Source organism: Salvelinus fontinalis, chromosome 12 (genome assembly GCF_029448725.1).
Source record: "Salvelinus fontinalis isolate EN_2023a chromosome 12, ASM2944872v1, whole genome shotgun sequence".
NCBI lineage: Eukaryota > Metazoa > Chordata > Actinopteri > Salmoniformes > Salmonidae > Salvelinus > Salvelinus fontinalis.
In genome coordinates this window covers 25115366-25139185 of record NC_074676.1, presented here as the reverse complement: position 1 = coordinate 25139185, position 23820 = coordinate 25115366, and the positions used below count along the sequence as shown (strand labels likewise).

The window sequence follows — 23820 nt, the reverse complement described above, 5'->3', positions numbered from 1 at the left end:
ATTCCTCCATGCAGATCTCCTCTAGAGCAGTGATGTTTTGGGGCTGTTGCTGGGCAACACGGACTTTCAACTCCCTCCAAAGATTTTCTATGGGGTTGAGATCTGGAGACTGGCTAGGCCACTCCAGGACCTTGAAATGCTTCTTACGAAACCACTCCTTCGTTGCCCGGGCGGTGTGTTTGGGATCATTGTCATGCTGAAAGACCCAGCCACGTTTCATCTTCAATGCCCTTGCTGATGGAAGGAGGTTTTCACTCAAAATCTCACGATACATGTCCCCATTCATTCTTTCCTTTACACGGATCAGTCGTCCTGGTCCCTTTGCAGAAAAACAGCCCAAAAGCATGATGTTTCCACCCCCATGCTTCACAGTAGGTATGGTGTTCTTTGGATGCAACTCAGTATTCTTTGTCCTCCAAACACGACGAGTTGAGTTTTTACCAAAAAGTTATATTTTGGTTTTATCTGACCATGTGACAGTCTCCCAATCTTCTTCTGGATCATCCAAATGCTCTCTAGCGAACTTCAGACGGGCCTGGACATGTACTGGCTTAAGCAGGGGGACACATCTGGCACTGCAGGATTTGAGTCCCTGGCGGCGTAGTGTGTTACTGATGGTAGGCTTTGTTACTTTGGTCCCAGCTCTCTGCAGGTCATTCACTAGGTCCCCCCGTGTGGTTCTGGGATTTTTGCTCACCGTTCTTGTGATCATTTTGACCCCACGGGGTGAGATCTTGCGTGGAGCCCCAGATCGAGGGAGATTATCAGTGGTCTTGTATGTCTTCCATTTCCTAATAATTGCTCCCACAGTTGATTTCTTCAAACCAAGCTGCTTACCAATTGCAGATTCAGTCTTCCCAGCCTGGTGCAGGTCTACAATTTTGTTTCTGGTGTCCTTTGACAGCTCTTTGGTCTTGGCCATAGTGGAGTTTGGAGTGTGACTGTTTGAGGTTGTGGACAGGTGTCTTTTATACTGATAACAAGTTCAAACAGGTGCCATTAATACAGGTAACAGGTGGAGGACAGAGGAGCCTCTTAAAGAAGAAGTTACAGGTCTGTGAGAGCCAAAAATCTTGCTTGTTTGTAGGTGACCAAATACTTATTTTCCACCATAATTTGCAAATAAATTCATTAAAAATCCTACAATGTGATTTTCTGGATTTTCTTTTCTCTATCATAGTTGAAGTGTACCTGTGATGAAAATTACAGGCCTCTCTCATCTTTTTAAGTGGGAGAACTTGCACAATTGGTGGCTGACTAAATACTTTTTTGCCCCACTGTAAGAACAGCCCTTAGCCGTGGTATGTTAGATATATACTGCACCTTCTCAGGCCTTATTGCGTAATTCTACCATAGTCTGACCGCATTCTATGTATGGTGTCTAAATCATTCACAATCACTGCTATCACCTACAATGGGTAGGACACAAAAAATCTGCAGCTCATCACTGAACTACAGCAGCATGCTTTTATGTTTGGTGGTTGGTGCCATTACAGTTCATCATTCTGGTCAGAAATATATGACTGATGCATGCTGGGAAACCTTTACACAACAAACACAGAAATAGATAAGGGTACCAAACATCCAACTCATTTTATTGTTTTAGAGAAAGAGTGCACATGTATTTCGTTTCTTATTTCTTTCAGATCATGTTATTCAAGACGACATGAACAACTACATCAGCCAGTACTACAGTGAGGCAAGCAGTGGTAAGAATTAACAATACTTCCCACTCTGACACATTTGTTTCTGTCCTTTATTTCACAGTCAGTCAGCAGTATTGTGATGAGTTCAAAATGTTTTCTTGTAGATATTGGAATCCCAGATCCAGCTCGTGTCATCACCGCAGCCATAGACATCCATCTTCCCAACAACCCCAGCCAGCAGCCCTCGTCTCTGGTGAGTGCAGACGCAGCGTCCATCCGCCTGCAGCAGACAGGCAGCTCTGTGAGCGAGGCCTCCAACGCCACCATGTCCCACTCCAGCTTCAGCGCCCGCCAGCACAGCATCAGCAGCCACACCCTTGGCTCCACCACCGACTGCAGTTCCACCGTCCGTGAGGCTTCCACCTCCACAGACTCCTACAGCGGCCAGCGCTGTTACCCCCCACCCTACTGCAGCCCCCTGGCCCTGGGCACACAGCCTGGCCCCAGAGGACACCCCAGCACCGTGGTGCAGGAGTTGCTCTCCTCGCTGTCTGAGGACTCCTGTCTGGGCCAGAAGGGCCTGGACCCTGTCAACCTCAAAATGCCCAGCCCTGCTGGCTCCACCAAGACCAGCCCTGAGCTGGAGCACAGGCTCAACATCTACAACAAGAGGAACCAGGAGAGCCGGGGAGGCTTCCACACCAAGCCCCTCATCCACCTGCAGGCCAGTGAGCCCTTCATGGAGAAGTACAGGCTATCTCAGGCAGATGCCCCTGTCAACCGTCTGCCTGAGACATAGGAAAGGGCTACAGGGGTACTGTAACTCTCAGACAGCACTGACTCACTCCTCAAAGACCCTCCTGAAACTCACTAACACTAAAGACATGCACTCAGAGGCCTCCTCCACTGGCATACAGCCATCCTCCTCATCGCCAAAAGCACCCTGGAACTGTGAATTGTGGCTCCGCCAGCAGCGCACATCTTCCATGGAGTACAATAAGGCAATTTAGTGAACACGCAATGAACATTATCAGGAATTGACACAATAAATGAGTATATGAAAAAGTCACAAAAAGAAACCAGCAATGGAGCATTAGGCCCAGCTAGGAGACAGCAGGGCTCTGCAGAAATGGGACTGGCTCTGACTTTTACAGTGCCTTCAGAAAGTATTTACACCACTTGTCTCTTCCCACATTTTGTTGCGTCATTGGCCTACACACAATACCCCATAATGTCAAAGTGGAATTCTGTTTTTAGACATTTTTACAAATGAATGACAAATGAAAAGCTAACATTTCTTGAGTCAATACATTTTCAACCCCTTTGTTATGGCAAGCTTAAATAAATTCAGGAGTAAACATTTGCTTAATAAGTTGCATGGACTCACTGTGTGTAATTATAGGTGTTTAACATGATTTTTGAATGACTACCTCATCTCTGTACCCCACAGATACAATTATCTGTAAGGTCCCACAGTCGTGCAGTAAATTTCAAATGGATTCAACCACAAAGACCAGGGAGGTTTTTCAATGCCTCGCAAAGGGCACATTGGTAGATGGGTAAAAAAACAAACAGACATCGAATATCCCTTTGAGCATGGTGAAGTTATAAATTATGCCAATGGTGACTTCAAAACAGTTAGAGTTTAATGGCTGTGATAGGAGAAAACTGAGGATGGATCAACAACATTGTAGTTACTCCACAATACTAATCTAAATGACAGTTAAAAGAAAGCCTGTACAGAATACTCTAAAACAAGCATTCTGTTAAGGCACTAAAGTAAAACTGCAAAAAATGTGGCAACGAAATTAACTTCATGTCCTGAACACACAGCATTATGTTTGGACCAAATATATCATCATCATCGAGTACCACCATTCATATTTTCAAGCATGGTGGTGGCTGCATCATGTTATGGGTATGCTGTCATCGGCAAGGACGAGGGAGTTTAGAATAAAAATGAACAGAAAAGAGCTAAGCACAGGCAAAATCCTAGATAAAAAACTGGTTCAGTCTGCTTTCCAATCAGACATTGGGAGACAAATTCACTTTTCAGCAGGACAACCTAAAAACAAAGCCAAATATATAGTGGAGTTGCTTACCAAGACAACATTGAATGTTCCTGAGGCCTAGTTTCAGTTTTGACTTAAATCGGCTTGAAGATCTATGGCAAGACTTGAAAATGGATGTCTAGCAATGATCAACAACCAACTTGACAGAGCTTGAATCACTTTTAAAAGAATGTGCAAATATTGTACAATCCAGCTGTAAATCGCTGCCAAAGGTGATTCTAACATGTGTTGACTCAGGGGTGTGAATTCTTACACTACCGATCAAAAGTTTTGGGTTATTTAGAAATGTCCTTGTTTTTGAAAAATTAAAATAATGTTTTTTGTCCATTAAAATATCATCAAATTGATCAGAAATACAGTGTAGCCATTGTTAATGTTGTAAATGACTATTGTAGCTAGAAACTGACAGATTTTTTTATGTAATATCTACATAGGCCCATTATCAGCAACCATCACTCCTGTGTTCCAATGGCACGTTGTGTTAGCTAATCCAAGTTTACCATTTTAAAAAGGCTAATTGATCATTAGAAAACCCTTTTGCAATTATGTTAGCACAGCTGAAAACTGTTGTTCTGATTAAAGAAGCAATAAAACTGGCCTTCTTTAGACTAGTTGAGTATCTGGAGCATCAGCATTTGTGGGTTCAATTACAGGCTCAAAATGGCCAGAAACAAAGACCTTTCTTCTGAAACTCATCAGTCTATTCTTGTTCTGAGAAATTAAGGCTACTCCAAGCGAGACATTGCCAAGAAACTGAAGATCTCGTACAACGCTGTGTACTACTCCCTTCACAGAACAGCGCAAACTGACTCTAACCAGGTTAGACTGACGAGTTTCAGAAGTTCTTTGTTTCTGGCCAAGTGTGTTGATGGGTGAGGGAAAAAAAGTATATTTAATCCATTTTAAATTCAGGCTGTAACACAATGTGGAATAAGTCAAGTGGTATGAATACTTTTTGAAAGCACTGTACATTTGATATCATTTAGGGATCGGGCTGTGTGGATGTGGAACTGAGTGGTTTGTCTAAAATACTTGATATGGGACTGGAGATGCTAGAATGATCACACTTAGACATTTAACAAACATAGTTCAAAAGTCAGCCTGATGTCTCCAGACCCCAACATTAAGTACAGTCCTCTCTGTTCGGACTGCTGCTGTGTACATTTAATCTGTTCAAATGTGTTGTGTTCCTAGTTTATTTCTTACCTTAGTCATTCTACATTATCACTGCTAATGTTAGTATTCAAATGATGACAAAAAAAGCTCAGTGAAATCATAAGCCAGACACCAGAACAATTGAGGGACATTTCAGCTACCAAATCTGGAGGGTTTGTAATTGAAGTTGTGCAAAGTGTTATCAGAAAAAAACGTATTATAGCATAAATCTTCGATATGGCAAACTACCCTGTGCACTTTAATGCCAACAGGCATTTTGTAAGTTGAACATGAAGGGAATTCATTGCAGAGTAAAGCAATTAAAAGGCAAACATGGTAAAAGAACAGCCATTTACAGTCAGTTTCATCATTATACCAAGAGCTTTTGGTATAAAAAAAAAAAAGTTAATAAGTGAGGAGGCAGGTTTAGACTTCCCAAACATGACCTCTGTGACGCTACGTTAAATACAAAATATGCATTAATAGGGATAAAAATATCACCTACGCCAGGTAAGCAGAACATTATTTGTGGCATTTTCATACATAAAAACAGACCGTTTGTAAACAGAGTTTTATTCTGTAGCCCTTTAGGTAGAATGATGATAACATTATTAGTGTCCCCAAAATAGTAGCTCCAGAAACCATTTAAGGCAGAGGTTACAGGAGAGTTGTAACTGTGTGGTTACAGTCTTAGTACCCAGGTAAGAGTGGTGGGATGGCTGCTTAGCTGAACGCTGGCTTACTTGTTCAATGCTGCAGTCATCTCAGGCACAGCCTAGTGAGAGAAAAACAGAGGAGTTTAAGATGGTTACACCTCCCTAAGCAGGTCGACACAATGGACATGGTGTAAGCTTGCGACATGGAAATGGAGGGTTGAGCTTTGCTATAACTGTCAGTGTTTAGTCTCATGGTTTTGGGGTGACACCACTTAAGATCAATTAATTGATAAACCAATTAAAATCTGAGTGTAACTGTGCATGAGGGGCATGAGCGAGGGTATCTGACAAACTATATCAGTAGCACTTGAGTCGAGTGTGTCCCGGAGATCAGTTTTCAATTGAAGGAAGAGGAGAAAGCCCATACATTTTAATCGGTTATCCGAGGAGTGATCACATGTAAGATGATAACCAGCAGGTCACAACTCTGCTGCCACGAGCTATTATTACCAGTCACTTTTACAGAGTTTACCCAGAACACCTGGGCCTCTCACACACCCCCACAGTAAATAAAAGATGAACAACAGGACACATACACACGAAAATAAAAGCTCCTTCTCTTTCACCAAAAGCAAAGGCCCTCTTGTCCAAGAGTTTGTCAACCCTCTGGCACACTGGCCATATGTGCCAGCCAGACAGTAGAGGGCAGCTAAGCATGTAAAGTACTGACACTAGGGAAGAGAAAATAAAACCTGAGAACTTACACCCAGCCACTTAAGTTAACTATCGATTTCTTTTTATGGTTTGAAGGAGAGCTGTTGTTGCATCTTAACAGAGCAGCAGGCTCTGGCCACAATTCACCTGATTAATTCAGCACCTCAATAATTCAACAGATGCACCTTTCCATTAGGAGGGATAATAATTTGTCTTGCAAAATGTATCAGGGAAACAGTGAATAGAATTGTCTGTCACTTTTGTCATGTTATTGAAATGCCTCTTGCTGATCAGGTATTCAGCGCTGTGCAGGAGGCTGGTGCAGTGTTGGGTTTGTTTCAGTCATGGCAAGGGTGTTTGGTAATCAGCCTGCTATCTCACCTTAAAGAGATCAGCCACTAGACCATAGTCAGCCACCTGGAAGATGGGAGCCTCTGGGTCCTTGTTAATGACAACAATAGTCTGCAGAATAAAACGTAGTCCAAAATATCAGAACATGCTCTTTTTCTTATACTTGTGTTTATCTAACAGAAGATTCTGGAGAAAACTGTAACTGTACCTTGCTGTCCTTCATCCCAGACAGATGTTGAATAGCTCCAGAGATAGCAACAGCGATGTACAACTCCTGCAGAGACAACAAGGACAAACAAGCTTTATCAATATAATAACACAAGAGCTTGGTGCACATACACATCTATGTAGTGTCAGTTGTTTCAGGCTGCTGAACACAGGTAAGACAATATTTACTGAGGAAATGTATTTTCTATCTATCTCCAGAAAAAGTAATCAAGAGCTGACCATGATACCACTAAGGACCTCATTGGCACCTTAGTACTGATGCAGCTGATTGCAGGGCAGTCCTGGGGTGAGTTCAGTTCCATTGAACATTTGCTACGTTGTGTAACGGCTTGTACTGAACACGTTTCTCCAAAACACTCTTGAACAGACTGAGGTAAGTTTGGTCGGTGTGGCTTGAAGCATTGAGTGACATATTTAAAGGGCAGCGGTGCCTTTAACCCACAACACAACCAGTTTTTCAATTGGTCTTTCAGAACAACAGTTTGTTTAATGGAACGTTGCATTATGTTTTTCCGTACACAACGCAGCCCTGGGTTTCCATATTAGAGAACGGAGCTGTTCTAGTGCTGACCCTGACCATGTCATCTCAGAGAGAATGCTGGGGGTGGTGAAGCAGAGTGTATGACCCTCCACCTCTGGGAAAAACAGAGGCTTTCAGCGTAATGCACTGCCATATTAATATTTCAGTGCTATTTAATGTTATTGGAGTAGTCTCGGAGGAGCAGAGCATAAATTTATGAACACAAGTGTACTAAAGACTAAAAGTGAGGACCAATATTTCACAATGAGAGGTACTGTCCAGCAAGAGCACGGTCCTATTGTAGCAAAGGGAAAACGACAGCAAAAGATGTATGCTTTAGTTCTTAAATATCACTGTATGGAAATAGAGTACATACATGTCTAGCCTATTTGGAGTCTTCTCAGAGTTCTTCTCTTTGAGCAGCTTTGCAGTTTTCAATAAGAAGACCAGGCAGGCACACCTGCTGTTGTGTTGCTAGTTTTCCCTCAGGTGTCAAAACAACTCCCTACATGCAGCATGATTGCATCGCTAGCTAGTCATTCAAGTGTGGTGATGCTATTGTTAACCGAAAAAAAATGTTTAAAAAAATAAAAAAATGTACTCCAACATGACAACCTGGCTGCTCCGTTGCCAAGCTGTTCCCCGAATGTGGTACTCCCCTGAAACGTTGCTATGGCATGACACCCCACAGCTTAGGTTACATAATTGCAAAAGCTTAACTGTGACATACATGCTGACAGAAAGAGTGAATATCAACTAATTCCGTGCCGTGAGATTCTTTCAAATGTAAACATTTCAGCGAAATTATGCTGAACAAAAATAAAATAATTTCACAGAGTTTCAGTTCATAAAAGGAAATCAGTCAATTTAAATACATTCATTAGGCCCTAATCTATGGATTTCACATGAATGGGCAGGGGCGCAAATTTCCTAAAACAACGTTGGAGGCAGCTTGGTTGACATTCCTGCAGTCAGCATGCCAATTGCACGATCCCTCAAAACTTGAGACATCTATGGCATTGTGTGGTGTGACAAAACTGCACATTTTAGAGTGGCCTCTTGTCCCTGGCACAAGGTGCACCCGTGTAATGACCATGCTGTTTAATCAGCTTCTTGATATGTCACACCTGTCAGGTGGATGGATTACCTTGACAAACAATAAATGCTCACTAACAGGGATGTAAACAAATTTGTGCACAAAATTTGAGACATTTTATTTCAGCTCATTAAAAGTGGGACAAACACTTTACATGTTGCGTTTATATTTTTGTTCAGTATAATTGGAGCAGTTCAATACTGGATATAACCACTATTTTAAGCTTGCAAATAAATAAATAAATAACACACACTATTGTCAAACGGGGTCCAATCTAATAATTAATAAAACTGCTGTTTATGTCAAATATAAATTGCTTGTTACCTCACATAACAAAAAGGAACACAGCTCTGGGCTATGTCACTCATTGGGAATAAGTAAAACATTTGTAAAATAAAAAAGGCAGCAGACAGACCTTAACACTGATAAGACATGCATGGTTCTGTCCTAACAATGCCTGAAGGTAGCGATAAGAAATTACCTTCTAATATTTATGTGAATCCTTTGAGTGGTGTGCATGAAGAAAATGAACAACTGAATGACAAATATGAACAGGTTAAAAAATAAATAAATACTGCAATTTAAATTGTATTTAATACATTAAGCCTACATGACAATCTTGTCAAAACATTAGCAAAATACAATTTGGGAAGAATGACCTAATCTGGGGGTCTGAGCAGACACCCACTGCACTGTGCACTGCTCTTTAATGGATCAGCTAAATCATTTAGGAGCCTATATGTGCCATTAACTAAATTTCATGGGGTCTAATGTGTGGATAATCACAGCTAGGATATCCCAGTTGAACCGGATAATGGATCCCTTTGCCCTTTTAAAAAAGGTTAAATTCCCATCTTTAGAACACTGAATTCCAGGAATAGTATAACAGGTATTTGTCAAGCTGCGGGTAACTTGCACAATAATTGAAAGTGGGTGGGTAACTCCTCAGAAAACAGATATTCGCATTTTTCAGAAAATAATTGTAGATGTAGACCCACAAAAGGTTTACCGGTATCTTGAAAAATTGTGCAATATTATTACAGATGACACCATTGTGAGCACAACATTGCCTATCAAAGAATAGGATGAGGGTAAAATGATGCAGAGTTTGTCACTTACGGGGGCCACGATCTTGCCAGTCTGTCCAATCTGCATGTCATTGGGGACATATCCAGAATCCACAGCAGCTCTGGAAGCACCAACTGTGGGGGAAATCAATTCAAACCTAATGGACAAAAAAATGCAATCCAATTTTTTCGCCAATAATTTCAGTTATTCAAATATAGAAAGTATCATTTGTTGTCATTGAAAGACTCATTCTAAATTACCCACAGCATTCATTTTGTCAGCAAGGTCATAGAGCAGCTTGAAGTTCTCTCCATTCTTCAGTCCCCTTCCTAAAAGGACGAGACAATAATGATTTATTTAAACGTTTACATGAACATGAGAAATAAATTGATGTGTAAGGCAAATAGTATGATGAGCTGAAGGTGACTTCTACCTCCAGACACCACAACCGTAGCCCTGGTCAGCTCTGGACGGACAATCTTGGTCAAGGTTGCTTCCAGCTACTCAGACATCCCAGCGGAAGCAGACACAGCAACTGAAATAAACAACTCATGGGGATCGTCAGAGGATCATATTAAATAAAACTATCACAAGTTCTTGCTTTTAACTATACCCTGACAAAATAAGTTATCCAGTCTGGAAATGAAATAATTATTTTAGAAATGATAAACAAGAACAATGGCTTTCGTATGTATGCTTTTCATGTGTGTCTCAGTGCATGGTTAGTACTATAGCTACCTTCCTCTGATGTAGCACTGCCTCAGTGGGCTCAAAGGATGTCCCTCTGACAGTGAAAACCTTGACATTGTCATTACACTTGACAGTGCTGAGAGCATTTCCTGGGAACGAGACAAACAGTGATGTTTTGTTATCTAACTCTAAACCTCATGCAACTCTTCTGATGACAAATGGGAAATAAAAGTAGAGAATTAATTTCACAGAATCTAATTTGGGAAACATCTTCTGGGCTCAAGGTTCACCATGAGTTTTCAATATGACCTATATGGACATGACAATTAAACAGCAACGGTTTAAGTGGATAATGTCATTTTGATTCATTCAAAGCCCATAAGCGCAATTGAGAAATTAGGCTTTTGGGATCTAGTCATTGCTAGTATTGCCAAAAGACTGAATTGGCTCTATATCTAAAAGCAAACCAGTTCCCTATGGTACAGTACATGGAGAGTTGGTGAGTTACTGGTCAAAATCATAAGAGCAGTCCCAAATGCAGTAACAAATTCAATTGATTTCCAATGATAATATCAAACAAAATCCATTTTGAGTATCAAAAAATGTCTAAAGCACTCTAAACTGCATTGGTGAATTATAATGTGCTCAAGAATTCTGAAGGATATCTTAGTAGTATACAGTGGCTTGCGAAATTATTCACCCCCTTGGCATTTCTCCTATTTTGTTGCCTTACAACCTGGAATTAAAATAGATTTTGGGGGGGTTTGTATCATTTGATTTACATAACATGCCTACCACTTTGAAAATGCTAAATATGTTTTGTGAAAAAAAAACAAGAAATAAGACACACAAAAAAACAAAAAAACTTGAGCGTGTATTACTATTCACCCCCCACCCCAAGTCAACACTTTGTAGAGTCAACTTTTGCAGCAATTACAGCTGCAAGTCTCTTGGGGTTTCTTTATAAGCTTGGCACATCTAGCCACTGAGATTTCTGCCTATTCTTCAAGGCAAAACTTCTCCAGCTCCTTCAAGTTGGATGGGTTCCGCTGATTTACAGCAATCTTTAAGTCATACCACAAATTCTCAATTGGATTGAGGTCTGAGCTTTGACTAGGCCATTCCAAGACATTTAAATGTTTCCCCTTAAACCACTCGAGTGTTGCTTTAGCAGTATGCTTAGGGTCATTGTCCTGCTGGAAAGTGAACCTCTGAAACAGGTTTCCCTCAAGAATTTCCCTGTGTTTAGCACCATCCATCATTCCTTCAATTCTGACCAGTTTCCCAGTCCCTGCCAATGAAAAATTCCTACACCATGATGCTGCCACCACCATGCTTCACTGTGGGGATGGTATTCTCAGGGTGATGAGAAGTGTTGGGTTTGCGCCAGACAGTGTTTTCCTTGATGGCCAAAAAGGAAAATTTTAGTCTTATCATCTGACCATTATCTGACTAGTACCTTCTTTCATATGTTTCAGGAGTCTCAGACAAGCCTTTTGGCAAACATCAAACGTGTTTGCTTATTTTTTTCTTAAGCAATGGCTTTTTTCTGTCCACTCTTCCGTAAAGCCCAGGTCTGTGGAGTGTACGGCTTAAAGTGGTCCTATGGACAGATACTCCAATCTCGCTGTGGAGCTTTGCAGCTCCTTCATGGATATCTTTGGTCTCTTTGTTGCCTCTCTGGTTAATGCCCACCTTACCTGGTCTGTGAGTTTTGGTGGGCAGCCCTCTCTTGGCAGATTTGTTGTGGTGCCATATTCTTTCCATTTTTTAATAATGGATTTAATGGTTCTCCGTGGGATGTTCAAAGTTTCAGATATACATTTTTTTAGAACCCAACCCTGATCTGAAATCCCCCCAACTTTGTCTCTGACCTGTTTGGAGAGCTCCTTGGTCTTCATGGTGCCGCTTGCTTGGTGGAGCCCCTTGCTCAGTGGTGTTGCAGACTCTGGGGCCTTTCAGAACAGGTGTAAATATTCTGAGATCATGTGACACTTAAATAAAGTCCACCTGTGTGCAATCTAATTATGTAACATCTGAAGGTAATTGGTTGCACTAGATCTTATTTAGGTGCATTTGAATAAAAAAAATTAAACAAGATTTTTTTCCCACGTCACTTCACCAATTTGGACTATTTTGTGTATATCCATTACATGAAATCCAAATAAAAATACATTTAAAATTACAGGTTGTAATGCAAAAAAATATGAAAAACGCCAAGGAGGATGAATACTTTTACAAGGCACTGTAGGTTGGTTTGGGGAAAATACAATAGCAATATGCTTTAGTTCAAATGTATCTTCTCATAACACATTCACAAAAAGCTAGTTACCGGCATAGATGGTTCTGACAAAGGGGTCAGGGGATATGATCTCGATAATGTCTGAAATAGGAGCAACATCCAACTTGGCAGACACTCTGAGGAGCAGATTCTAGAAAAGACGGGTTGGTAAATAAGCAGGGATATAAGGCAATCTGTAACGATCAGCCAAAGATGCTCTACAAATAAGTTCCAGAAACCATGGCATGATTGAAAAATACAGCATACTCATAACAGCTATGTTTTTTACACTAGGCTTATGAAACCAAATACATCCTACGAAATACATCAAATCATCTGCAGGCAGATCGCTTTCCTAAGAAGTGACAAATGACCTGAAGGTATGTACAGTTGAAGTCGGAGATTTACATACACCTTAGCCAAATACATTTCAACTCAGTTTTTCAAAATTACTGACATTTAATCCGAGTAAAGATTCCCTGTCTTAGGGCAGTTAGGATCACCACTTTATTTTAAGAATGTGAAAATGTCAGAATAATAGTAGAGAGAATGATTAACTTCAGCGTTTATTTCCTTCATCACATTCCCAGTGGGTCAGACGTTTACATACACTCAATTAGTATTTGGTAGCATTGCCTTCAAATTGTTGAACTTGGGTCAAACGTTTTGGGTAGCCTTCCATAAGCTTAACACAATAAGTTGGATGAATTTTGGCCCATTCCTCCTGACAGAGCTGGTGTAACTGAGTCAGGTTTGTAGGCCTCCTTGCTCGCACATGCTTTTTCAGTTCTGCTCACAAATGTTCTATAAGATTGAGGTCAGGGCTTTGTGATGGCCACTCCAATACCTTGACTTTGTTGTCTTTAAGCTATTTTGCAACAACTTTGGAAGTATGCTTGGGGTCATTGTCCATGTGACCAAACTTTAACTTCCTGACTGATGTCTTGAGATGTTGCCTAAATATATCCACAATTTCCCCACCTCATGATGCCATCTATTTTGTGAAGTGCACCAGTCCCTCCTGCAGCAAAGCACACCCTACAACATGATGCGGCCACCCACGTGCTTCAAAGTGAGGATGGTGTTCTTCGGCTTGCAAGCCTCCCCCTTTTCTTCCAAACATAACGATGGTCATTATGGTCAAACAGTTCTATTTTTTTATTTTTATTTTATCAGACTAGAGGACATTTCTTCAAAAAGTATGATCTTTGTCCCCATGTGCAGTTGCAAACCGTGGTATGGCTTTTTCACTGCGGTTTTGGAGCAGTGGCTTCTTCCTTGCTGATCGGCCTTTCAGGTTATGTCGATATAGGACTCGTTTTACTGTGGATATAGATACTTTTGTACCCGTTTCCTCCAGCATCTTCACAAGGTCTTTTGCTGTTGTTCTAGGATTTATTTGCACTTTTCGCACCAAAGTACATTCATCTCTAGGAGACAGAACGCATCTCCTTCCTGAGCGGTATGACGGCTGCGTGGTCCCATGGTGTTTATACTTGCGTACTATTGTTTGTACATTTGGAAATTGCTCCCAAGGATGAACCAGACTTGTGGAGGTCTACAATTTATTTTCTGAGGTCTTGGCTGATTTCTTTTGATTTTCCCATGATGTCAACCAAAAAGTCACTGAGTTTTAAGGCAGGCCTTGAAATTCATCCACAGGTACACCTCCAACTGACTCAAATGATGTCAACTAGCCTATCAGAAGCTTCTAAAGCCATGACATCCTTTTCTGGTGTTTTCCAAGCTGTTTAAAGGCACAGTCAACTCAGTGTATGTAAACTTCTGACCCACTGGAATTGTGATATAGTGAATTATAAGTGAAATAATCTGTCTGTAAACAATTGTTGACAAAATGACTTGTGTCATGCACAAAGTAGATGTCCTAACCAACTTGCCAAAACTATAGATTGTTAATAAGATATTTGTGGTTGAAAAACGAGTTTTACTGGCTCCAACCTAAGTGTATGTAAACTTCCGACTTCAACTGTATATAAGGGTCTTATAACCTTACTTTCCCAAATGCAGAAGCTCCAGCACAGACATGGGTGAAGTTGAACTGCTTCTGGGTTGCCAGAATAAGTGGAGTCAATTCCTCTGTGGAAAGACATGCAAGTTGCTGTTAACACCACATGCAAATAGATTTATTTTTATTTTTATTATTACTCAGATTTTTAAGTAAGATGCTGAAGTAAAACTTCCAACTCATTTACAGCTTCAGTGAATCTATTGTCTGCATCTGCTTCATACTCTGGATATACATACCTGGCAGATAGCCTTTGTAAGCATCATTTTGAGCAATCAGAACACCTAGGACTTTGCTGACTTCCTGTGCAACCTGAAGAGATGATAAATATACAGCAAATAAATCCCTTGAAGAAAACCACTAAGCGTCTAGGTCTGGATATCGGGTAAATCCATTTGACTTCAAGCGCTTTTTGACAGCATCCCTTTTGATTTAAACAAAACTTTCTATACATGATTGCTCATGGAAGAAGTTACTGGAAACAAGAAACAGTTGAGTTTGATATAATTTAAAAGGTTACAAAACAAGGTTGTCAAACTGCTTTATAAATTTCTTGAAAACAATCCTCAAGAAATTATACATCAAACGTCAAATATCTAAAAATGAAATCATATTCACGTTGTAGTTTAGACCCTACTTTACATCTGAAGTTTGTGGTGTGCCCGCCATCGGTTGAGACATTCTTGAATACAGGGTGTGTCATTTCAATCATAGAAATGTAATTCATAGAACGGACATCCCTTCAGGCCACTGCAATTTAGCTGGTACACCATTGACATTTTAATTGAAATGTTAACTTTGAATTACTCCCACAAAGATGGCCGATGGTCCAACCACTGTCGAATGTCAGCATAAATGGTCATGTCTATTCTATTATTTATATAATTGCAATAGGTTTCCGATGGAGGATAGACAGTATAATATAAAATCAACAGATATTCCCTTTCAAGTCAACATTCTCTGATGTGTGGACCTTTAACGATCTAAATTTATCAGAAAAAACATGAAACCTGCCCTGTATTTAAGCACATGTTGGGTCTCGACCTATGGCAGGCACAACACAAACTCAAATATAAAACTTACTGTATGTGAATGACAAATGAGTTTTTGTTTGTTTTATTTAGCTAATTGACATTTAATGGGTAAACCCCGTTTGTAAGCTTTAAAAAAAAAAATACATCTCAACCGTGTATCTTTTCCCATAAATATTTGCCCATTGCTCAGAAAGTTACTTTTTGTACGTGAATGCCAAAACATTCATTGTGCAAAATAGGTCAACCTTGAGCACTTTTTATCTAAGTGGACACATGTTTTTAGATTTTTTTGGAACATTTCAATAAATGTAAAATCTCATTTACATATGTATGTATGTGTACACCCCTTCAAATGAGTTGATTCGTCTATTTTCAGCCATACCCGTTTTCTGACAGGTATAAAAATAGAGCACACAGCCATGCAACCTCCATAAACAAACATTGGCAGTAGAACGGCCTTACTGAAGAGCTCAGTGACTCAACGTAGCACTGTCATAGGATGCCACCTTTCCAACAAGTCAGTTAGTCAAATTTCTGTCCTGCTAGACCTGCCCCAGTCAACTGTCAGTGCTGTTATTGTAAAGTGGAAACATCTAAAAGCAACAACAGCTCAGCTGTAGCGTAGTAGTAAGCCAAACAAGCTCTCAGAATGGGACCGGCGAGTGCTGAAGCGCGTATAAATTGTCTCTTCTCGGTTGCAACCCTCCTACAGAGTTCCAAACTGCCTCTGGAAGCATTGTCAGCACAAGAAATGTTCTTTGGGAGCTTCATGAAATGGTTTTCCATGGCCGAGCAGCCACACACAAGCCTAAGATCACCATGCGCAATGCCAAGCATTGGCTGGAGTGGTGTAAGCTCGCCGCCATTGGACTCTGGAGCAGTGGAAAAGCGTTCTCTGGAGTGATGAATCACACTTCACCATCTAGTAGTCCGACAGACAAATCTGTGTTTGGTGGATGCCAGAAGTACGCTAATTACCTGAATGCATAGCTCCAACTGTAAAGTTTGGTGGAGGAGGAATAATGGCCTGGGGTTGTTTTTCATTGTTCGGGCTAGGCCCCCTAGTTCCAGTTAAGGGAAATCTTAACGCTACAGCATACAATAACATTCTAGACGATTCTGTGCTTCTAACTTTGTGGCAACACTTTGGGGAAGGCCCTTTCCTGTTTCAGCATGACAATGCACCTGTGCACAAAACGAGGTCCATACAGAAATGCTTTTTTGAGGTCGGTGGGGAAGAACTTGACTGGCCTGCACAGAGCCCTGACCTCAACTCCATCAAGCACCTTTGGGTAGAATTCGAACTCCTATTCGCCCAACATCTGTGCCCGACCTCACTAATGCTATTATGACTGAATGGAAGCAAGTCCCCGTAGCAATGTTCCAAAATCTAGTGGAAAGCCCTCACAGAAGAGTGGAGGCTGTTATAACAGCAAAGGGGGGATCCAACTCCATATTAATGACCATGATTTTGAAATGAGATGTCCAAATAGCAGGTGACCACATACCTTTGGTCATGTAGTGCAAGAATTCACACCCGAGGCATAGATCTTCAAGCCGATTTAAGTCAAAACTAACTAGGCCTCTCAGGAACATTCAATGTCGTCTTGGTAAGCAACTCCAGTGTATATTTGGCCTTGTGTTTTAGGTTATTTTCCTGCTGAAAGGTGAATTTGTCTCCCAGTGTCTATTGGAAAGCACACTGAACCAGGTTTTCCTCTAGGATTTTACCTGTGCTTAGCTCTATTCCGTTTCTTTTCAGCCTAAAAAACTCCCTAGTCCTTGCCGATGACAAGCATACCCATAACATGATGCAGCCACCACCATGTTTTAAAATATGAAGAGTGGTACTCAGTGATATGTTGTGTTTGCCCCAAACATAACACTTTGTATTCAGGACATAGTCATTTTCTTTGCTACTTTTTTTGCAGTTTTACTTTAGTGCCTTGTTGCATGTTTTGGAATATTTGTATTCTGTACAGTCTTCCTTTTCCCACTGTCAATTAGGTTAGTATTGGAGTAAGAACAATGTTGTTGATCCATCCTCAGTTCTCATATCACAGCCATTAAACTCTAACTGTTTTAAAGTCCCCATTGGCCTCATGGTGAAATCCCTGAGCGGTTTCCTTCCACTCCGGCACATGAGTTAGTAAGGATGCCTGTAACTTTGTAGTGACTGGGTGTATTCACTGCTCGACTGAGGGACCTTACAGATAAATTGTACAGTTGGGGTACAGAGATGAGGTAGTCACTCAAAAAGGATGTTAAACACTATTATTGCACACAGAGTGAGTCCATGTAACTTATTGTGACTTGTTAAGCAGTTTTACTCCAGAACTTACTTAGGCTTACCATAACAAATGGGTTGAATACTTATTGACTCAAGACTAATTTTAAATGAATTTGTTTAAAAAAAATGTCAAACATAATTCCACTTTGACAATATGGGGTATTGTGTGTAGGCTAGTGACACAAAATATAAATTCAACCCATTTTTAATTCAGGATGTAGCAAAAAAAAATGGAAAAAGTCTATGGGTGTGAATACTTTCTTTAGACACCATCTGAACAAACCCAAGATGTAGCCTACCTTTGCACAGTCTGTTCCAGCAACCAAACAGGACACGTCTCCTCCTAGTTTCTTGGCTGCAGTAATAGCACTCAGCGTAATGGGGGTCAGCTTGTCATTGTTGTGCTTTGCCACCACCAAGGTGCTTTGAAACCTCTGGAAGAGTCCAGACTACAGGGGAAATGTATTTTTCAGTAAATGGCATAACATAAGCGTAAACATAACTGCTCTCATGCCTATCAAACTTGAAAGCTACCATTACGATATGAACAATTCAGCAGCATTTTGTGTAGTCCAATAAACAGCAAGGCATTGAATCAAACAGGATACTACAGATTCTGTTCAGGTGTACCTTTTGGGGGAAAACAACATCTAATGGGTATTTTTTGGAGGTCGGCTATAGCAGAAAGTGTGAGCTACATAACACCGAAGGGGGGGGGGGGGGGGGGGGGGGGGGGGGGGGTTGTTCTGGGCCAAATCCTTCAGTAAACAAGCTGACATAATATCCAAGATATGCACTGGCTTATACAACATTTTGACAGGGAGTATCTATCCTATCACCAACCTAAAACAGAACCAGATATATCTGAACCTGTGTCTGAAAGACAATTTGAATTACCAGAGTAAAGGTCATTCACACAACAGTCTAGCCAACGTCACAGCACAATACAGTAGCAAATTGGGAGCAAATAGTAGCTATACATTAAATTATGGTCTTCATTGAAATTGTGTTTCAATGGCTTTAAAATCATTGCATCATTGAAAATGTAAAAATTATTACGTTTCGTAACTCATTGTTTACGAGGTTGCATAAGCTAGCTATCTAGTTAGCTACAGTAACAGCTAGTTAACGTTAGCTACATTTTCAGCCCGCTAAGGTCTGTGAAGCTGGCTGTGATATCAAATATGATCCGATTTTCAAAACTATGCAATGTACTTTTTTCATATGTATTAATAAAGCAAGGGAAATCAATGAACTGTTAACCTTTCTATGGTTTCGTGCACGGGGAAGATAAGTTAGACATTTAAGTAAGCTAACGTAGCTATCAGGCACCTACAACACCAGCTTGTACTATGTGTGCTCTTTTTTGTATTTGCCACATTGCGAATGAATAGCAAGTTACTTAGCTAGTTAGTCTGATATAATCATTTGCGTGTAACGTTACTTACCAACTGTTTGAAATGATGTTTTCTTGATAGCTCTATGCATCTCTGACTCTGCTCCTCGATGCTCACCTCTTGAATGAACTCTGACAACTGTAGAATGTTCTCGCGACACAAATGTCTAGTTAGACTACAATCACTTCCGTTTTGGGTGGAAGCAGAATAACCAAAGACAGCACAGTGTGAAGAAAGGCAGAAATTGATTATCCAATAGGTGTCCGTACGGGAGTTGCAGCAATGAGACAAGACTGTAACTACCAATTGGATACCACAAAATTGGGGAGAAACGGGGTAAAAAAATAATAATAAATGAATCCATGATCACACAGGTAGGCGACGTTGGTTAGTTTAAACTCATGCGCAGAAACATGTTATCGGGTCTAACTAATGGTCTCCGCCAAACTGCGCATGTATCTAAGGCACTCCTAAAATATAAAGTTGTTTTTGACGAAAAGGAAAACGTGTCAGTTTGTCACTTTCAGGTGGTTGTAGTAATGACATGTTCAACTACTTAAGACATTGTTTCGAATCTAGGTTGTGTCTTTAGACTTATAGATAATTAGCTACCAAGGAATAATGTTCCCACTTCTCTCATTGACTTCTCAAACCTAGGCCTGGTCTGCTTGGTCTGTTTCGAAGTATTCCCTATTGCGCCTCTGGGTATAGAAACTCAATTGAATAACGTTGTATTTCAGAAGACCATCCTAGATCCTGCCTGTACCACTCGGGTGCATGATGATGACTGGGTAGATGGATGTGGGCAACAGGGAAAACTACATACTATTATCAACAGCAAAGTTATTACAACTATACATTCAACCCAGATATGTAAACAGACTATTTTAAATGAGTAGAAGGCAAAGTTCTATGAGAAGGGTATAGCCAGTAAGACAATGCACACCAAATAAAGTTTGATAACCAATCTGTAGCCTAGACCCTACCTAGGCCACATGAGTCAACTTCATTCCGGGGGACAGGAACGAGTTAGGGAAACCCTAGCCTAGACCATGTTACATTACAGTCATTTAGCAGACACTCTTATCGAGAGTGAGTGCATACGTAAATTGTTTTCTTCCATACTGGAAGCCACAACCCTGGCGATGTAAGCACCATGCTCTACCAACTGAGCCAAATGGCACCCACACAGGATATGTGATAAGGGACATCTTTCCACCCAGTGAAAAGCTAAGTCTTATCTTAAATCGATCTTGTGCTATGATGTCCATGAAGAAATATGCCTTCACAAATACTTTGAAACTGCACCAGTACGAAAACTCAAAACTCTTTCCTAATGTTTAATTGCAGTATTGGGACAGGTCTACATTGTGATGAATACATATATAAATTATTGTAGGAGGAATTATCATTTTAATCTCAATGGGATCATCTGTTGGCGATCTAGGCCTAATGGATAACTAAATGAATGATGAATACAAAATAGGCAGCCTATAAAGCTGTTTCATTTAAAAGTTTCAGGGTCAGGGATGGATGGCAAACATGAACATGTAACAAATAAAGATTTAGTAGCCATTCACAAAACAAAATGATGTTATCATAAATAACTGCAATGCAGTGCTCTAGACCACTGCGCCACCCGGGAGACCCTAATGTATTGTTATTATTAATGTCATCATACTTGATTATAATTATATGCCCTACAATACCAGTCAAGTGTAATAACACATGGAATCATGTAGTAACCAAAAAAGTGTTAAACAAATCAAATTTGCCTTGATGACAGCTTTGAACACTCTTGGCATTCTCTCAACCAGCTTCACCTGGAATGCTTTTCCAACAGTCTTGAAGGAGTTCCCACATATGCTGAGCACTTGTTGGCTACTTTCCCTTTACTCTGCGGTCAATCTCATACCAAACCATCTCAATTGGATTGAGGTCGGGTGATTGTGGAGGCCAGGTCATCTGATGCAGCAGTCCATCACTCTCCTTCTTGGTCAAATAGCCTTTACACTGCCTGGAGGTGTGTTGGGTCATTGTCCTGTTGAAAACCAAATGATAGTTCCACAAAGCGCAACCCAGATGGAATGGCGTATCGCTGCAGAATGCTGTGGTAGCCATGCTCGTTAAGTGTGCCTTGAATTCTAAATAAATCACTGACAGTGTCACCAGCAAAGCATCCCCACACCATCACACCTCCTACTCCATGTTTCACGGTGGGAACCACACGTGCAGAGATCATCCATTCATCCACCCCTTGTCTCACAAAGACACGGCGGTTGGAACCAAAAACCAAAGGACAGATTTCCACCAGTCTAATGTCCATTGCTTGTGTTTCTTGGCCCAAGCAAGTCTCTTCTCCTTTTGGTGTCCTTTAGTAGTGGTTTCTTTGCAGCAATTCAACCATGAAGGCCTGATTCTCGCAGTCTCCTCTGAACAGTTGATGTTGAGATGTGTCTGTTACTTGAACTCTGTGAAGAATTTATTTGGGCCGCAATTTCTGAGGCTGGTAACTCTAATGAACTTATCCTCTGCAGCAGAGGTAACTCTGGGTCTTCCATTCCTGTGGCGGTGCTCATGAGAGCCAGTTTTATCATAGCGCTTGATGGTTTGACTAACCTTATTGTTTTAAAGAAATGATGGAGTGTCGTTTCTCTGCTTATTTGAGATGTTTTTGCCATAATATGGATATCGTCTGTATACCAACCCTACCTTATCACAACACAACTGATTGTCTCAAATGCATTTAGAAGGAAAGAAATTCCACAAATTAACTTTTAACAAGGCACACCTGGGTGGCAGGTAGCCTGGTGGTTAGAGCGTTGGACTAGTAACTGAAAGGTTGCAAGATCGAATCCCCAAGCTGACACGGTAAATATCTGTCATTCTGCCCCTGAAAAAGGCAGTTAACCCACTGTTCCTAGGCTGTCATTGAAAATAAGAATTTGTTCTTAATTGACTTGCCTAGTTAAATAAAGGCAAAAAAAGAAATAGAAATTCCAGATGACTACCTCATGAAGCTGGTTGAGAGAATGCCATCATGGCAAAGGGTGGTTACTTTGAAGAATCTCAAATATAACATATATTTTGATTTGTTTAACACTTTTTTGGTTACTACATGATTCCACATCAAATCAAGATGTCACATACACATGTTTATCAGATGTTATTGTGGGTGTAGCGAATTGCTTGTGTTTCTAGCTCCAACAGTGCAGTAATATCTAACAATTCACAACAATACACACAACCTAAAAGTAAAAGAATGGCAATTAAGGAATATATAAACATTATTAGAGTGACTAGTGTTCCATTATTAAACTGGCCAGGGATTTCAAGTCTATGTATATGGGGCATCAGCCTCTAAGGTGCAGGGTTATGTAACCGGGTGGAAGCTGCCTAGTGATGGTTTATTAACAGTCTGATGGCCTTGAGATAGAAGCTGTTTTTCAGTCTCTCGGTCTCAGTTTTGATGCACCTGTACTGACCTCGCCTTCCGGATGATAGCTGAGTGAACAGGCAGTGGCTCGGGTGGTTGTTGTCCTTGATGATCTTTTTGGCCTTCCTGTGACATTAGGTGCTGTATGTGTGAAGTGTTGGGTAGGGATGTGTTGGGTAGACCGCATCACTCTCTGGAGAGCCCTGTGGTTGCGGGCGGTGCAGTTGCCGTACCAGGCGGTGATACAGCCCGACAGGATTCTCTCAATTGTGCATCTGTAAAAGTTTGTGAGGGTTTTGGGTGCCATGTGTTATTCATAGTTTTGATGTCTTCACTATTATTCTATTGTGTAGAAAATAATACAACTAAAGAAAACCGTTGAATGAGTGGGTGTGTCCAAACTTTTGACTGGTACAGTATATGTAATTGTGTAGCCAATAAATACAATAAAATGAACATCTAGTCTTACAGTATCAGCACAACATCCTCAACACTACACTCTAGTGGACATTTCATAGCATGCAACCCGAAAGACCTCTCACACCTCAATTTGAATGGCTTTTGTTATTGTTACAAGAGTTAAATACAGCAAAATAAAACAAAAATGATCCTATACCTGTATGGTTATGAATATAGCTAGCTAGGGTTTTTAATGTTGGTGAGTTAATATATTTCTAAGTAAAATGCAGCTATGCTAGCTTTTGCTAGCAAGCCAGCCTCTCTGGGATAGGGGGCGGTATTTTCACGTCCGGATGAAAAGCGTACCCAAAGTAAACTGCCTGCTACTCAGGCCCAGAAGCTAGGATATGCATATTATTAGTAGATTTGGATAGAAAACACTCTGAAGTTTCTAAAACTAATAATGTCTGTGAGTATAACAGAACTGATTTGACAGGTGAAACCCAGAACACAATCCATCCAGGGAAACATTTTTTTGTGGTCAATCTGTTTTCCATTGATTTCCTATGGCAAGCCCGTTTTAATAGCAATATGCTTGCAGTTCCTATAGCTTCCACTAGATGTCAACAGTCTTTAGAAATTGGTTGATGTTTTTCTTTTGAGAAATTAAGAAGTAGCCATTTCCTTTCTGGGTGTATAGCCAAGTGTACTCTTTTGTTTGGGGCGCGTGACCTGAAGCTCGCTCCACTTTCATTTTATCC

General features: G+C 40.7%; 1 protein-coding gene and 1 pseudogene across 2 annotated transcripts in view; one reads left to right on the top strand and one right to left on the bottom strand.

Moving 5' to 3' along the window:
• The window catches only part of LOC129867052 (transmembrane protein 266-like), a 75427-nt gene extending 68689 nt beyond the window's left edge, over positions 1-6738 (top strand). For both annotated transcript variants that reach the window (XM_055940168.1, XM_055940166.1), the window contains 2 exons: positions 1647-1709; positions 1811-6738. In XM_055940168.1, the coding sequence (XP_055796143.1) occupies positions 1647-1709; positions 1811-2445 (698 nt within the window). In that variant the 3' untranslated portion in view covers positions 2446-6738. The remainder of the gene's footprint in view (positions 1-1646; positions 1710-1810) is intronic.
• On the bottom strand, positions 1569-19575 carry LOC129867711 (electron transfer flavoprotein subunit alpha, mitochondrial-like; annotated as a pseudogene).
• Positions 19576-23820: the final 4245 nt, after the last annotated feature.